The sequence below is a fragment of the Talpa europaea genome (assembly GCF_964194135.1).
Source record: "Talpa europaea genome assembly, chromosome: 4".
NCBI classification, from domain to species: Eukaryota; Metazoa; Chordata; class Mammalia; order Eulipotyphla; family Talpidae; genus Talpa; species Talpa europaea.
Window position 1 is genome coordinate 86,998,754 of NC_140070.1, and position 18,658 is coordinate 87,017,411.

Below are 18,658 nucleotides of genomic sequence, written 5' to 3' on the forward strand. Positions count from 1 at the left end.
AGATGAAAACTTATGAATAAAGTATCAAATTAGGGTGAGTAGATGGATTACAGTACCTCAGAAAGTAATGACAAATGAGGTGATTATCTAAAGAGAAAAAAAATATCCTAGTTCAATCTGCATGTTGAGGTTGAAGCAATGGTGAAACATAAAAGCGAAAATCCTGACATTTCACTATTTATGCTGAATAAATAGTCAGCACTTATTTCCTGAGGGTTTACTGTGTTCCAGCTACTCGCCTGGAGATTAGGGAGATAATGCTGGTTAAGACACACATGGCTCCTTGTTCTCAAAGAGCCTAAAATTTACACGACAAGACAAATGGGTAACACGGCACTGGAATCAATCAAATGAGAATTCACAGTATTTGAAAATATCCAATTCTTAAAAACTTGGGGATAAAAAAGGCAAGAGCATGCACTGGACCAGCCAAAAGAAGGGACTTCATTCTACGCTAAGACCAATGAGTACAATATGAAAGTGTTAGAAAATGTGAAAATGATTTCTAAATGAATCATAAAGCTTTATTTAATAAGTTGGCAAAGCAGCAAGAACTAAAGGAAGTTCAAACGCTTAAACAAGTTGGAAACTTGGAAAGGGAAAAATAAGCTCTTAATAGCGAAATAAATTTTGGTTAAAAACATGTTTTACTCTTCATCTGGGTAATTTGAAAAGCTTTCTTATGACCTTGGATATAATGAAGAGAAATGTGTATGTTCTTCCACTCAAAGACCATTAAGAATAATAACTCTAAACTAAGTCTGTCTACTCTCCAGTGTGAACTCATAAAAGGATTTAAGAACATGGGAGACCCATAAGAACCCTCTGCAAACAGGAATAGAAATACGTGCCATGAAGGACAAAGTGGCACTTCATTAATATTACTGAGTGAAAAAAACATCAGTTTACTCACTGACAACTTGGCTTACAAAATCTTTAGTATAGAAAGGATGAAGCTATGCAAGCCAAAGTGAAGTGATTTTTTTGTTAATCCAACTTCATACAAGGTGCCAAATATCAGCATTTCTGTAGCAAACCATGAGCATTCAAGATTCCAGTGGTCTTGTTACCTACCAAAGGGTAACTTCAGTTACAATAATGTGCTAATTTTCAAGAAGCAATTATTTCCCATAACTATTATTGCTTATTCTAACCTTCTGAATGAATCTAAATTTTAAAAACAATCTGCATCATTATATGAGGATAGATTTCCCAAGTCTGCTTCCAATTACACTAGAGTTCTGCTTAGTTTGTTTGCTTACAACATGCACAATATTTCCAGAGCTTTTAAATAATGATTATTATTTGTTTTCAAATTTCATAGACTTTAAATGTCAGTTTTTTATTAACTATAGTAACTAGGAAAAAAGAAGGCATGGGTCAATGAAATCCATGAGGAATCCAAATGCCTTTTTTTGTCCTTACGGTTTAATTCTTCATTTTCTGTCATATCCTGATTGTTCCCTAATTTTGTCTACAATAACCTGATTCTCTCACTCACCAAGGTTTGAAAGTTTGCAAGTATATTGACACTATTATAGAACTTAAAAACTTTGTGCCAGATGGAATTTTTTTTTTATTTATCTATGCATACAAAAGCTGGGGTATAGGCCAGAGGTATGTGTGTGTGAAAGGATTCACCAGAGACAGAGTGGGGAGCAGAACAGGTAGACTGACTGAAATACACTGCTGAGGGGAACAGCAGGCAAGACAGGAGAGGTCCTCTGTGCCATTTGGGTAGCTCCCATGCCGAGGATTGAACTTGTGTTGCAGTGACTGAGGATAGCTTCATAGTACTGCATCTCGACCCCCTGCGCTGCCAAGGAGGCCCCTCCAGATGGAATTATTTATTGTGATATTGTGATTGAGGGGCATGACTCATCTATTTGGTAAGAACAGAGTCAGGGTATGTGAGCCACAGAGGGGTGAAGATGAAGTATGTATGTGACTGGGTAGGTTGGGCCTTCAGATCATTTCCCTTGGTTAAAATCTTGCCTCCACCAGGTCATGCTCCTCTACCTTTCTCCATATACTTTATGTGCTATCAAACCCTGGCAACATTCACCAATTTGAATCTGTGAAACCATGGCAACATGTATCAATTAGAATGAGTCATTAGATAAAATCTTTCATAAAAAAAAATCTTTCATACAGAAGTTAGTAGGACCAACTAAAAATAAAAGGCCATAGAGGAGAGGAGGCTAGTTATCCAAACTATGCTATGTGAATTTACAGGTTATTGAAACTCATGCACTTATCAAGAAAATTAAATAACCATTAAATCTGTTACATTTTGCTAGAACACCAAATTTCCTCCCTTCCTTCCTTTCCTCTTCCCTTCTCTTTCTTCTTTTTAAATAATAATAAATAAAAACTAAAAAATAAAAACTAAATAAAATGAGAAGGGACAAGAAAACTGCTCATAAATGTTTATTTTCTCAGTATTGGCAGCCTTGGCCAATCCACTACAAACTGGAATTATAACAAAAAAGTGTCTTTTTAAGAGCCTCATTTTCCAAACAAAATAAGTTATGGTATTAGTGGTGGGCACAATAGGAATATTTCAGATTCTTTGAACATCTCAAAATTATTTTTCCAAAATCTGGTTTTGGCAATATTGTCTACATGTCCTTTTTCCAAGAATTTCTTCCTCCACACTATGGACATGTGAAGGAAATTTTAATTTTTCCCCTTTCTTAGTCTAGATTTCCTAATCAAAGTCATATGAAAGGTAGTTTGTAGAACTTATGAACATTTTGATTCTTTCAATGTAGACCAATAAAAATTAAAAAAACTACCAATATAGACATATGGCCCAAAAATACATGCGGAAGTACCCAGTTCCTTTTACAAGGGAACTACATATTAAAGCAGTAATAAGATACAACTAGACTGTAACATTTGAAGTGAAATATGTTGACAACATGAAATGTTGGTAAGGGCATGGGGGCGACTACAACTCTCAAACATTGCTTGCAGGACTGTAAATGGATAAATCAGGTTGAAAAAAAAAATCATTAAGTATATATCTTCCCTGTGACTCAGTAATTCTACTGCTGGTGTTTATCTAGGAGAAACTGAAACAATGTCCACAAAGGACCATGGATGCCTTGATGGAGGGTGTAATGTGGTAACATAAATCTGAAGAGATGTGATCCTACGCCTCTGAATAACAGTGTTGAAATCTCAAAAAAAAAAAAAAAAAGAATGTCTACAGAACACATTTTGCGTAAGAACAAAAATGTTTTATGAAATGTATATTCATTATAATCAAAAACTAGACACAACTCAGGTGTGCACCATCAAGATAATGAATACATTCTGGAAGCTTCACATAACTGCATAATACTCAGGAGTAAAAAAGGATTAAACTCCAGTTACATGTGTCTCTTAACCACATTTCAGTCAACCACGAATGACAGCTACAATATTGGCCCCAACAGGTTGTACCAAATTGCCTAACTGAATTTCTCAGAAAAGATCCCCATAAGCAAGCAATAAAAGACTATTGTTGCCTGCAATGTCATGAATACAACTCAAAAACATCCTGAATGAAGGAAGATAGACAGAAAAAGAGAACACACTATGGGACTCCGTTTATATGGAATTCTAACATAGGCGAAATTAATCTATGGTGATACAAATAAAATCAGTGGTTGTTTCTTATGGAAGGTACTTGCTGGGGTGATGAACATGTTCTATTTTTGGTGGGGTGTGGGAATACATGATTATGCATGCCTTTCATCAAACTGCACCCTAAGATCTGTTCATTTTACCAGTTTAAATTACACCTCAATGACAAATATTTTATTAAAAAAGGGAAACAGGGCCTCCCCTGGTGGCGCAGCGGTTGAGCGCTTGGTTGCGAGGGTGCCCGCAGACTATGCGGCGCCAGTTCAATCCCTGGCCACCGGTGAGGGTCCCACGGAAAAAGAAAAAATAAAAGGGAAACAACTTCTAAAATTTAGAAACCACTTTACTTATTAAGATAATATACCTTTTAAAATAAAATGGTTTGGTTGAAGCTTGAAAATCTTGGATGTCTGCTAGATGCAAAGTTTTAAAATTTGAAGGTAATATAGTAAATAATGATAAGCAAACATCATTTCATAAGCAATGTAGAAGTCTTATGCAGCATTTGGCATGGTTCCTAATGTAAAGTTACATATATGTGTGCTGGATGGATGAAGTAGAAGTAATTTTAAAATGTACTTAAGATTTTTCTTTATTTGTTCTGCCAGATAAATTCCTAAGTGATATTAATGGTGATGCTACTTAGTTTTGGAGACCACAACGGGCAACTACTACTTCTACAATTGTTCTCCAGTCATCAAATAATCCTTTTTCAAAGGTCAATCTTGCCAACTCTTAACAGTCTTTCCTAAACTACTTTCATTCTCATGCTCAGAACTTTTACTGCCCTTCTTGTGGTTACTTCCCAACTACTATTTGGTTTATTCTCCATGGAGGTTTTTCTTTGGAAAGCAAAAATACTTGCATGTGTTTTCTATTCAAGTAGATAACCCCCTCAATACCCTAACTTAAGCGTCTTCATTCTCCTCACATCTAGAATAGGCTATACAGCTAACAGATGATCTGTAAATGCTAATGCTCCTGACATCTATATATTCCTGTAAAACATGTACATACACTGTAAAAGCAAATGTAATTTTCAGATGAAAAATAAAGTCTTCCATGAAGGTGAATTACCTGTCATTAGGACACTGACTCGGCAATGTCCAGTCATGGTGTGGGTTGATGAGGAAACCCCAAGACAAGAAGACTGAACTCGGAGTCAGGGTGCCAACCACCAGCTGCAGAGGCTTGCGGGTGCGTGCTTTACCTGTGGCAGGAACAGACAGGTTAATTTTGATAACATTTTGTACATGTTCATGATTTGGGTAAAATGGACAATGATGACTTAGCAAGATGATGAAGAGTGTGAAAGCACAAAGTTCCTTCTCTTTTCATATAGTGCACAAATACTACTAATGCTTTACCCAGGAATTTAAGCAGGAGTAAATGAAGTACCCTTTTTGAGATTTATGTATTTTTTGTATATATTCATAGAAACTATACCCATTACATCTAGACTATTTTCTTGTGGGCCAGGGATGAATATGGTGAACTGGTATATATCAGTACAATAAACACACATAAACACACAGACTCTAAGCATGTGCACACTCCATTTCTTTAAAAAAAAAAATAAAACCATGTTTTTTTCCAGATGGGACTGTGAATTATTGTGCAATTAATATCAAAAAAGGACAGACAGCTTACCATCTAGATTCTTTAAAAAAACCAATTTGGAAGTTTAAAATTCCTTGTCATACTATTGCAATAGCATATTTTTTACAGTGAGTATTTAAGTGGAAAATGTGCACATATTGTTAATAACACTAGAACAGCATTAACATAGTCTTAGGGATTTGGACAAGGCTAGGAGTGATAAACCACTGCAGGTTTAACTGTTTGTATCTCCATAGAGAAATAATTCAAATTTATGTAACAGATACAAATATACGACGAATGGAAGCTTATCTGTTAGTTATTACAACATTCACAAATGCACAGTATAATAATAAAAATCATATCTGCTGCCTAAAAGGAAAGGTGGGGTATTATATCCTGAGCAAGATATGAAACCATATCCTGAGAAAGATGAAACCATTTCCTGAGCCTGTCATTTAGAAAAATACTTTCCAAATCCAGTATCATTGAAGCCCCAAATGAAAATGAAGTTATAAATGTACAACCACTCCATTATACCGAGGCAATCATGTCTTCCTTTATATATTTTATTTTTATTAAGAAACACTTCAGTGACTATGAAGCCAGAATCCCATGGAACCACATTCATGCTTCTTGACCTTGTTACACATCTTGAAGTGGAGTCTTGCAATAGAGAGTACATTAATTTTGAAGCATGTGGAAAAATGCCTGGACAACTAACAAGTTGTGAGGAGTGATTAAATTTTCCCATGTGTTTCGGAAGAATCTAAGAATCCAGGAAAGAGAATTTGTATTTTTCAAAATGCTTAACCATTTACTGCTTCTCACAGAAAAGAGGGAAGGGGGTTTGCCAGGGCCTCATTATATTTGAAGACCTGTATGCTTCACCCCACTGCACCCCATCTCATCCCTTTAGAAAGAACAAATACAGGGCCTCCCTGGTGCCTCAGCAGGTTGAGCGCCATGCTGTGAGGCTGTCCGCAGCCTCTGCAGCACGGGTTCGATTCCTGGCCAGTCAGGGAGAAACTCACATGGCACGGCAGACCTCTTCTGCCTTGTCTGCTGCTCCCCTCAGCAGCATCTGTGGTCTGTCTGCCTGTTCTGCTCCCTGCTGTCTTATCCTCCCGTGCCTCTGACTGAACCCCAGTTCTCATATAAATAAATAAATCTTTAAAAAAAAAAGAACAAATACAAAAGATAAGTTTATTGTTGCTTTTATTTTTGTGTGGCTTGGCGTGTAATACAAAAAATAAACATTAGGAAATATTTTGAGGATAGCTCACATTTGAAAATGAAAAGCAAACATTGCAATAAACTCTACCTACAAAGTCAGGAAAGTGAGCTACATGACAGCTGAAAAAAAAAAAAACCCAAATAATTTACAGATGCAGCGGGTTTTTTCCTTAAAACAACGGCTTGCTTTTTTATGTGGGAAGAAATTTTAGCAGTAAAACTGGGACAATAACATATCTTAACCTTCCTTGAGTTGTGTGGAAATGTTTTTATTTATTCATTTATAGGTACCTACTTGCCCATTTCAGGCCTTCCTAAGTCTGGGAGGAGGATGATACAGAGTTGTTACTTTATGAAAGGAGCTCTTGCTCTATTATTACAATAGAAAAGGTTTAAAAGGGAGAGATAACAAACAAAAATCTAAGTTCCAATCCATTTAACACACCTATCAGCTATGCTTTTGAAATGTAAACAGCTCTTCAGCAGAGATTACACTGCAAATAGGCCAATAGGACACTGCTAAAATGAACACTTGCTGTGGGCCAGGTGCGATAACATATGTCTGAGCCCAATTCAGTCCTGACAGGACGCACTTATGTTGCAGAAAGGAGGCATCGAGAGGCTCAATCATTTGGCTAAATCCTGAAATTCGTAATTTGTTCAGGGATTTCTAGAGTGTCCCAAAGGCAACTGATTTATAGGAACATAAAAGAGAAGAAAAGTCATGTCTAAAGTTAATAGAAGGAAAAAGAAAAATACCTGAGCATGACTTCTTCTGACTTGGAGGAGAAGCAGGCCGCACAACTATCAGATATTTAGGTTCTGCATCTGGAAACAATAATATTATTTATCAATAAAAATTTTTTGAGCATGAGCAGCATTCACGCCAGCACACTCCTGTCCCATCTCAGTGTCCCTGGCTTTCATTACAACCACAGCACCTGTGGGTGAGATGTCCCAGGAATTCAGAAAGTTAGTATTTCCTGAGATAGTTTAATCCATTAAATTGTTAAAATGAAAATTAAATCCATATTTTCAAAATCAGGAGGACAGGGGTGGGAGAGAGTTCTTAAAACAAGCATGCTAGACAAAAATTTCATGTCACAATTTCAAACTTTCTCTGTGATTTTTCTTGGGAAAAAAAAAAAATCAGACTGCTTATCTGTTATCCTCCAACTCACAGAGGGTCAACTTGATACTTAAACATGGGAGAGAGGCAAAATCTCATTTACATAAGTGTGAACATACTGTGAACGATCTGCGACTCCCGTCTGGTCTAGCAGACAATAAGGCAAAGCCATCAGATAGGCCAGAAAAGGCTTTGTCCATGCAGAAGCTATGCAAGGATCTGATGCCTTTAGGTAAAACCCACCTTTCAGCCCCCACTCATGACCAAGAAACCAGCGAAAGAAGATCTGAACAATGGTATCCAGCCTCTATCTCCACAACATGTTCTTCAGATATCAGGGACATGATTAAACCCCAACATTTGCTCTCCTCTGCACACAGACAGCAGCAACATTTCTTTAGGTGAAGCTAACACAGGAAACTGAAAGGTCTAAACCTTTCAATGAAAGGTTTAATACTGGAAGTACTCTGTTAAGAGTAGTTACATTTTTATGACCAATGAAATTACTACCAGTTCCTTTTCTTCTTCTAAGCACATGTTACTCTGTTGAACAGAGTATATAAACTGAACTCAAACTTGTGATTGAACAATATTCACAGAATAAAACTTGTCAGACTGGGGCCTCCTTGGTGGCTCAAGGGGTTAAACACCGCACTCTGAAGCTATCTGCAGCCACTACAGCCCAAGTTCGATCCCCTGATGGCCAGGGAGCAACCTACATGGCGCAGCAGACCTCTCCTGTCTCGCCCACTGCTCCCCTCAGCAGTGTATTTCAGTCAGTCTGCCTGTTCTATTTCCCACTCTGTCTCTGGTGAATCCTCTCACCCTCCGCACCTCTGGTCTGTACCCCACTTCTTGTATGCATAAATCTTTAAAAAAAAAAAAAAAACCTGTCAGACTGCATCATGGATTTGAATTCTTACTTCAATTCTCTTATAAGCTGGATCATTAAGACTATTATTTCATCTAGTTCCAATTATGCTCAGTGAAATAAGACAGAAGGAAAAAGAAAAATATTGGATGGTTTCACTTACAGCAGGAATATAGGGGAACCCAATAAAAGATCAGTGTAAAAAAATAACAGTACAAAACACAACAAAGCAAAACCAGACAATTATAAATCAGAGACATCCTGCAGGGGAGGAGGAGGGAGAGGGATCAGAGGGAGGGAGGGAGGAGCACAAGGGACTGAGGTGATGGTGCACGGGTGCACTGGTGAAGGAAACTCTATGGGGACTACAGCTGAGGGGGTGGGGGGAAGCAAATATTGTTTAAAAATGAACAAAGTTGTAAAAAATTTTAAAAATTAATATAAAAAGAAGTAAACTCTTTAACTTGAAAAAATAAGACTATTATTTCAGATAATGTAAAATACATGGGAGTTAGCAGCTCACGATTGCTCACTTTTGTAAGACTATGAAAAATTATTCATAATATATTCACCTACAATATCCTATTTTTATCCTCTTTATGTCAGTCTCAGCCTGTTACATTCAATAATTTTCATGAATAATTTTTAAATAAACAATCACAATTTTAGGTTGGTATGATTTTCACCTAAAATATACCAAAGAAATATAGACTGAGAATTTTTTTTAATAAAATGATTTTAAAGCAATCAGGTATTAACTTGATCAGGGGCTAATAATTTGTCATTCCTTTTAAATTTAGGATTCCAAAGTGAATAGCTTGTTTTACTATACAAAAGTAACTAAATTATGTTAGACATACACAATAGCATTTTATAAGCAGCTCTACTGGATTGATTGCTTGGTATTTACATTATATCTTTAGTAACTCTGGATCTTGAAACTCATTCTATGCCAAATTTCATTTGGATGCTGTAGTCAACCAGAATTCACTCCTACTTGCTCAGGCAGACCTCAAATTTTAGTTTTGTTTTCATTCTAGGTTCAAATACCTTCCCTCCATGAGTTTAGAAGAGACCGTCTCTGCCAAAGCTTTATAGAACTGACCTCATTCCCATCCAGAGACAACCTGGCAAATCAACCACCTTTAATGACTCAAGCCTTTGTATTTTTCTGGATACCCCACACAGGCAGATTTGCTATAACTTGCCACAGTTACTACACTACATTAAGAAAGCCAGGTAACCTTTTACTGACCTTAGAGCTTTGCCCCTTTATTGTTTTGGTGCCTCATGACCACAAAACAGAAAAAGGAGAATTCATTGTGTCTCAGTCTTTTGTGTTTGAAAGCTTATCTGGCTTTGTGGAGCTTAGAGAAGAAATATGTAAACTAAATCAAGTTCCCTGGTAGAAATATGATAGCCATTTCCTGATTTTAGTTGTGATATGGACCAATATACTCATTGAACTACCATACATGTTGTACTTTATTTGTGGAATAACAATAATTCCCCATGGCAATCCTGACATTATCATCACCCTAATTTGTAAATGAGGTCAATGAGGTAAGGTCAGTTTTATGGGCATATAACATGTAGAGTTACAGAGAGTCTCATATTAAGATGGTTCCCACTCTTGGTTTAATGGTCTGCTTTCACCATTTTGAAATTCTTCTTTTACTTTATTACTTTATTTTTTATTTACATTGTTCATTTTTTTGTACAGATATTTGATTTCTTCCCTTGGGTATAGTCCCCATAATTCTCCCACCACTGCAGCGCCCATGAACCATCACCATAGTCCCTGTGTTCTTCCCTCCTGTTTTTGCCCCTTTCTCTCCTCCACCCCTGCTGTATGCCTCAGATCTATGGTTTGCTGCAAATTTTGTCTTTTTCCTGACCCTTGTTTGATTTCACTGTATTCCACCTATAAGTGAAACCATCCCAAATTTTTCTTTTTCCTTCTGACTTATTTCACTGAGCATAATCCCTTTTAGCTCCATCCATGTTGCTGCAAGTGGCATGAGTTTATCTTTTTGATTGCTGAATAGTACTCCATGGCATGTATATGTGTACCACATCTTCTTGATCTAGTCATCCGTTTTGGGGCATTTAGGTTGTTTCCATATCTTAGCTATTTTACCATCTTGAAATTCTTGAAACGTTTATCTTTGAATTTGTGTTTGTTTTGTAAGGTAAGTCCAATGGGACAGATGGGACAATGGATCACATGTGTGAGAGGAAATACAAACAGTATGCATGTAGGAATAATATTTGTAGGTCTACAGTTCCTTCCACTCATATGTAGTATGAACAATGCAGAGGAGTTCAGCAAGACTCAAGCACAAGGTGAGCTTTATTACATCTACTGCACAGTGAGGGGGAGACGGTGGTCCTTGCAGCGCAGAGAAACCACTCGTCATATAAAAAACTACTTAATGCAGAAATAAGGCAAAGGCATTTTAAGACACAAGTGACTAATGAATCCATTCATACTCTTTTTATGTTATTTCCCTGTGTTAATTAATCATTTATGCTGAAAATAATGTAGGAAGAGAAAACCTAGTGTGAACTTCACTTCCTTTTCAGTTTTTCTTCACTCATGTCAAAGAAAGTTTTAGTACAGTGTGCATATCAAGCCAAGAAGTGAAAAGTTGAATAAGTCTTGTGTACTGCCAGTACTCTGGGAAGAATGAAACACATTTGTATTTTGAATACATACAAATTGTCTAACTTCAGAAATTCTGCGTAGGAGTTAAAGGTTCATCTTTGCCTTTAAAATTAGCATTGTACAATATAAAAATGATGGCAAAAATTAATGTTTTAAATTTTTAATTTTGTTTGCTTAAATGACAAAAAGCAAGTAAAATACCAACATGATAAGTTGAGAAGGAAACTCTGAAAGGAAAAAAACTTTCTATTTAAGTTCCATTAATGACAATTTTTTCCTGTGTTTTTTTTTTTTTTTAACCACGGGCCCTGCACTTTTATTTTGTACTCTATCTTACAATTACATAGCTCTTTAGTCCCCAAAATGCCCTTATATTAAATCTCTGAAATTCTCTCTTTGAAAACAAAGTTAAATCCCCATTTTTCTTAATTGTTCTCATTGTGGCAGGGTCCCTTACAGCTAGCTAACCTTTTATTTCCTTCCTTGGTACACATTAATTCAAGTATGCTTCAGTGATTAAAAAAAAAAAGGCTTGAAATGCTAGAAAGATACCAGTAGGAGCCAAAGATAGTGCCATGATTCAAGACATATGGTTGTATGAACAGCTTAAAAATAATTTGTTATGATCACAGTCATTTTGTATAAAACATAGGCTGTTATAGTCAGTTACAAATTGGAACAGATGTCGGGATTTGGGTTCATATGCTGGCTCTCATTGCTCATTAAAAACTTCCAACATGCGTGTATGTCAGCACTGCATCAGGACTCAAACTCAGAAAAATGAAAAAAAAAATAAGACTTCTGTTTCCATTCTGCACTATGAAATTCTTTGTAAATTTGTAGCAACATGGAAATATATACACTGTAGCCTGTTCAGAAATTCTGCTACACGTGCCAAAATCTATGACTTCATTTAGAAAACATACAATTGTCAATTTAAGAAAATGTGTAGAATGCAGTTACCGTAACAAATTTTCTATTCCTAACATTAACATAAAATATTGCCATCTAATTAAATCTAATTTGCTCAAGATTTTAAATGTCTGGTGGTGAAGGATAGGATAGCTTACTCTCAAGGAAATCTACTACTGAAATATTTTTAAAAGTACTAGATTTGAAGCAATAAAAATAATCCTCCCGTAATTAGTTTAATAGACTCTAGTTCTCACATTTTGGGTCTGCTCTGGAAGACACATGTATTGCAAGCCACACTGTTTATAAGATGCTGTCATAGTGAGGTTTTTTCCTACCATGCCAAGTTTCCACAAAATACAAAATAAGCCACGATAATCCTCAATGAATCAATAAACAAAATAATTTATTTGCCCTTACCATATTTTTTAACAATTTGTTTCATTGTCCTAAGAGCATGTATTCTAGAGCCTGGGGTGAAAATGCAGCACTATTTACAAGTTATGGAAACAACCTAAGTGCCCGATGACAGATGAGTGGATAAAGAAGATTGTATATACACACAATGGAATACTTTTCAGCTGTGGAAAAAAAAAAAAGATGAAATCTTACCATTTGTGACAACTTGGATAGGACTGGAGGAGATTATGGAAAGAAAATGAGTCAGAAGGACAAATACCAGCTGATTCCACTCATATGTGAAATGTAAAGAAAGCAAACAAAGAGACAATACCAGACCAAAACAAATCCTTGGAATTGACTGCAGAACTGAGGAAGCCAGAAAAGAGGCAGGGGTGGGAGCTAGAGGGTCCTCCCAGCTGGGGAGGAGATATTGATGCTTTGGTGGTGGGTGTGATGTGGTAACATACATTTTAAGAAGTTTGAACCTATACCCCTACAACATTAACTGCCTTGCAAACCAAAGTTAGTCAATGAAAAAAAACAAATCCTGTTCAGCTACTTACTAGCACCAGGTGAAGTACTTATCCCAGTTTCCTCACCAGCAAAATGGGGAAAATACCTTGCCTCACAGGGTTCTTAGTGATAAGGAGCCTACAGAATCACCTAACACAGAGAAAGCACTGATTTAATGTTGACTGTCATGATGATGAAGAGGATTTCTTGAAAGTAAAAGTTTGCATCCTAAGAGGACCTGAGGACATATGCAAAGGAAGGAAATGTTCAAAACCACCTTTTTATCAGTAAGCCATTGCAGATTCCAAAGCACAAAAATTTTGCAAACAAGAAAATTACAGGCCACAAGACTATCCTTCACCAGCCTCTAACCTGGCTCTTCTGAGCTCTCCAAATGACTTTTGAGCTTCTGTGCTCATCTCTGCATTGTCAAATTTCAGCAAGAATCCTGCTAAATTGAAACAATTCAAGTGGGTGGCTAGCATCTCTCATCTACCACACCTATCACTCACTAGCCAATCAGGTTCCCCAATCTCCACCACCCCTAGGTTTTATCAGATCATTCTGGCCTGCCTGCAGAAAGTCTCATTAGGTTAGTTTAACCAGAATCTCCCCTTATTCCTGGTTATTTCCTCTTAGTCATTTTCATCCACTGGATCTCACTCTACACCTTGGCTATAAGTTCTGTTTTTCCTTATTTTATTTGGCATTGCGTTCAATCTCAATCCACCACCCAGGCCCCACTGTAGCTCTCCTCATATGTATTGTAGCAGCTCCCCCATCACTAACAACTTTAACACTTATTCATAAATATCAACGCAAAAAAAAATCCTAGAAAATATAACTAAAAGCAGGATAGTGCAACATATAATACAATGATACATTATGACCAAGTATAGCTAATTCCAGGACTGTAACACAGAGGGGGAAAAAAAACACCTATTTCCACAGATGCCCTAAAGGCGTTTTGACAAAATTCAACAAATTCTTAATAAGGATACAATGAGATATTTCCTAAATAAAAAATATTAAAACATCTGAACTGCCTTTATTAAATATATAGGATGCTATACATGCACATCTACTGAGTCACTTTCCAGGCCTTATCAGGACACTCTAACCTCATTTTTCTTTCTCTTTATTACTATATTTTAGAAAATGTCACGTTAAGATTCTATTTTTGTGACCAGTTTCATCTTTACTGAGTAGCTGAGAAATAGATTAGGTAAAGAACGACATAATCAACTATTTTGTTTGTTTTTACTCCAATGTGGGAATTACTAAAATGAGGCAATGAGCTGGAAGCATTACTGGAATATTTACGAATAAGGTCAGACTTACCAGAATTGTGAGTTAAAACAAACTTGCCTGTGAAAGCCCCAAACTTAAGTTTTTACAGCCATTTCCCTCTCTGAGGTGCCTCATCATGTTACCAAATTTACTGTTCTCTTTTCATTTTTTTCCCCAAATAATATTACAAAAACAGCCATTAGCAACTTAGTGTGAGCAAATTCATGTTAACAGTATCCCCACTCATGACCAGTTCTATTTAAATTGTGAAAGAGCATTTAAACTGCATAAGAGAAGTATTTATCCTCTACTAAATACATACAACAATCAGTTCCTAATTACTTTCCTCAGTTCTTGAAATCATAAAGAGTAGAGAGTCACCCTCTCCATGAACTAAAGACAGCTGGCTTGCAAAATTTTTTTTTTGAAACTAGATCTGTGCAGGTTTTACCCTGGCAAGAGGGGGACCAGATACCCCGCTCTGCTCACAATATTGTGCTTTGGAATAAGTCATGGATGAAATATATCATTTCAGGTAAGCTTCAAGGTCCAGACAGAAGTTTCAAGATCAAAATGAATTTCCAGTGGACTTTGAGCCTGTTAAAGGCAGTCCATAAATCCCTTTACTCAGTAATTTGATTTTTTTTTAATATACTACTTTTATTTATCCAAGCACTGGGTACAGTCAGAAGCACGGGAGGGTGAGAGAATTCACCAGAGCCAGAGCGGGGAACAGAACAGGCAGACTGACAAAACATACTGCTGAGGGGAGCAGTGGGCGTGGCAGGAGAGGTCTGCGCACCATGCGGGACCCTCGCCAGCTGCAGGGTATCGAACTGGCACTGCGGAGGCTGCGGGCAGCTTCACAGCCCAACGCTCAACCGCTGCACCACCAGGGGAGGCCCAATTTGGTTTATTTTTGATTAAAGAAGAGGCAGAAAGACATAAGTGGGATTATCCCTATTGAGAGTTGGAGGTTTAAAAAGAATACTGAAGTCTAATCCTTGGGTCATCTCCAGAAAGGGAGAGACAACTCCCTCTGGGTCCCTAACGAATGAGGCTGGAAACTACCTTTTGCTTCCTGAGGCAGCTGGAGCCTTAGAAATGTTTCTAAGATGTGGAGAATGGGCACATTGAATTGTCATTCTAAAAACCTAACAAGGAGAACATGGGCATGGAGTCCTGGCCTTATTTATGGGAAGGACCACCTTCGAGGAGCTATGTGTGATGATTTGGGTCAGCAGGCAACTGACTGGCAGGAGGACCAACACATAAAAGGAGAGGAGGCCATTAATGTAATGAAGGCCAGTGCTCTTCCACTGCTTCTAGAAGGTAGACAGTCTCCATCTGGACTGCACCAACTTCTCAGAAAACTGCACGTGTTGGGGTGAGCCAGTACAGAGTCTGAAAGTAAAAAAGCAATTTTCTACAAATCTAGCAGGTGAGAGTTGACTTTAATTTTATTTAGAGATATAAAAACAACATAATCATGTCTGGAGCCCAAATGGTAATTTAACAATACGAACATGAAGTTGTATATAAGAAATGGCACATTACAAATTCAGACACATTTCATTAGTTCCAAGGCATCTTCTCCCTACCCCTGCCTGACCCATCCTAGCTTTTAACATCTCTCAAATGCATTTTATTATCACTGGCATCTTACATTAATCAGAGGCAACTGTGATTTTGGTGCCATTTCTTGATTTCTTCCTGTAGGGTCAAGAAAATGATAACTTCCAAATTGGCAGAGGAGAGTCTGGGATTTGGAAGAAAACCCAATGAAGCAGTGATTCCAAAATGCCACATCACCAGTGTTCTTACTGGCACAGAGTGTAGGAAAAATAAGGCCTAATCCCTTTGGATATAAAAACAACCCTCATGAGTTGAAAGGTCACAGAAGAGTGAAATGAATATTTAGCAGTAATTTAACTTCTTCACTTTCCTTTTAATGTTTTTTTAAAAAATTAATAGATGTCACCCTCTGAAAAACCCATGGGAAAAAAATCAGGCAAACTAAATTTAAGGATGTTCTACAAAATACCTAACCAGGACTCCTCAAAACCATTAAAATCACCAAAACCAAGGAAAATCTAGGGGACTGACATGGTCTATCGGCCCTCAGGAGAGATGACTACATGCACTGTGGCATACTTGTGCTTAAGAATAAAAGCTTTCCAGGTAAAAATTAGAGAGATCAAGTTAAAAACTGACTTTAGTTTAATACTGTATTAGTGTTGGTTCATTAGTTGTGACAAATGTACCATTTTAATAAAAATGCTGATAGGAAAAATTGCACATAAAAATAAAAGGATTAGACAACAAAAAACTATGAACCAGAGACACTTTTAGGGGGGCGGGAGGGGAGGGATTGGGGTCAGAATGGGGGGGCTGCAATTGTATGGGGAATATAACAATAAAATTAAAAAAAAAAATAAAGGGATTAGGGTCAAAATAAGGGGGTGGGGTGCAATTGTATGGGTAATATAACCAAAATGAAAATGCATACATTGTGCAAAAATGAAACATGATGTAAGAATTATATAAAATATTAAAAAATAGCACATTAACAATATGCTGGCAGGAGAAATTGGATATAAGTAGAAATAGGATTCTCTTGCTGCTTTAAGTTTAAGCTGCTAATCTAGATTTTAAACAAACCCAAAAGAGAAAGGAATAATTAAAATGCTAGGCAAGCCAAATGAAAAGACAGGAATGCGCCTCAAAGGAAATACAGACTTCAAGGTAATGTAACATCACAGGAGACAATGACAACTCTCCAGAAATCAAACTTAAATACATGGATTTTTATGATCTAAGGCACAAGGAAATCAAAATAGCCATCAGGAAGAAAATCAGATACAAGAAAACAAAAAAGCAATTCAATGAGCTCAGCAATAATATTAACAAGCAAATGTAGAGATTAAAGCTATAATAAGAAACTAACAGATTCAAAATGTAAAGAATTCAACAAATGAGATCAGAAGAGTTACAGACAGCACTGGAAGTAGAATAGACCTAATGAGGAAATAATCAACAATCTGCAAGATAAAAATGATTCAGTTTGGAGAGAAAACAACAGATTACATGCTCTTCATGTGCACATGAAATATTCTCAAGGATAGCTCATATGTTGGGATGCAAGTCTCAAATTTGTGAAGACTGAGATGATGTCAAGCACCTACTCAAGATTCAAAGGCATAAAATTAAAAATCAGTCAAAAGAAGAGGGAGAAACCACAAACTTAAGAATAAACCACATTCTATTAAACAACTTATGGTTCAACAAAGGAGAATTTTAAAAATACTGAGCAACAAATGAAAATGAAGACATGACTCATCAAAACCTGTGGGATGCAGCAAAGATGGAGTTTATAACGAATGTAGGAAACAAGACAAATCATAAACAACCTAACCTCGCACCTAAAGAAATTAGAAACAAACAGAAAAAAGCCAAGAGTAGAAAGAAATAAAAATTAGGGGGGGAATAAATATAGCAGAAAAACAAACAAACAACTGAGAGCTAGTTTTCTGTAAAGGTAAAATAGACAATCATTTTATGCAAACTCACAAAGGAGAGAAAATGCAAATAAGAGAAATTAACACAGATACTACAGAAATATAAAGGATCACAAGTGAACACCTATATGACAACAAACTGGACAGTATAGAAAAAATTCTAAGAAACACACAACATTGCAAGATAGACTCAGACCAAGCACATTGATGAGTAAGGAAACTGAATTGATAATCAACAACCCAGGAGCAGAGGCTTCACTAGTGGATTCTACACTCATATAAAACCTATCCTCTTTTAAAAAGATAAATACCAATGGTCTTACTTATATGCGGAATATAGAGAAGCTAAACAAAAGGTCAAGAAAAAGTCAAAACTAGCAAACTGACCAGCAACTTGAGGCATACAGCAAGGGAGGAGGAAGGAGGCTCAAAACAGGGGAGGGATGGACACAGGGGACCATGGTGATGGTTCACAGGTGACAGGAGGACAATGGGGACTACAACAATGTAAGAAAAAAATTAAAAATTTTAAAATAACCGAAGATAACGTATCCTTCTCAAACAGACAAAAAACTGAAAAGGAGGGAAAATATCCTAACACAATGTATATATCCAACATTACCTTCATTCAAAACTAGATTAAGCACACCACCCAAAAAGAAAGTTACAAATATGTCTGATAAACATAGATGCAAACATCTTCAAAAAATACTAGCAAATTCAACAATATAGTATCATAATCATATACAATAATCAAGAGGGATTTATTCCAGGGACACAGGGTGTTTCAACGTACGCAAATCACTCACTAACACATTACACCATGTCAACAGAAGGATGAACAAAAATCATGATTATCTCAACAGATGAAGAAAAACAGTTGGCAA

General features: G+C 36.7%; 1 protein-coding gene across 1 annotated transcript in view; it reads right to left on the minus strand.

Annotated features, from left to right (window-relative positions):
* Nucleotides 1–18,658, minus strand: part of ABI3BP (ABI family member 3 binding protein) — a gene marked incomplete at both ends in the record, with an annotated part of 205,924 nt that overhangs the window by 126,507 nt on the left and 60,759 nt on the right. Inside the window, 2 exon segments of the mRNA XM_084232643.1 lie at nt 4,711–4,843; nt 7,228–7,296. Of these exon segments, the coding sequence (XP_084088769.1) occupies nt 4,711–4,843; nt 7,228–7,296 (202 nt within the window).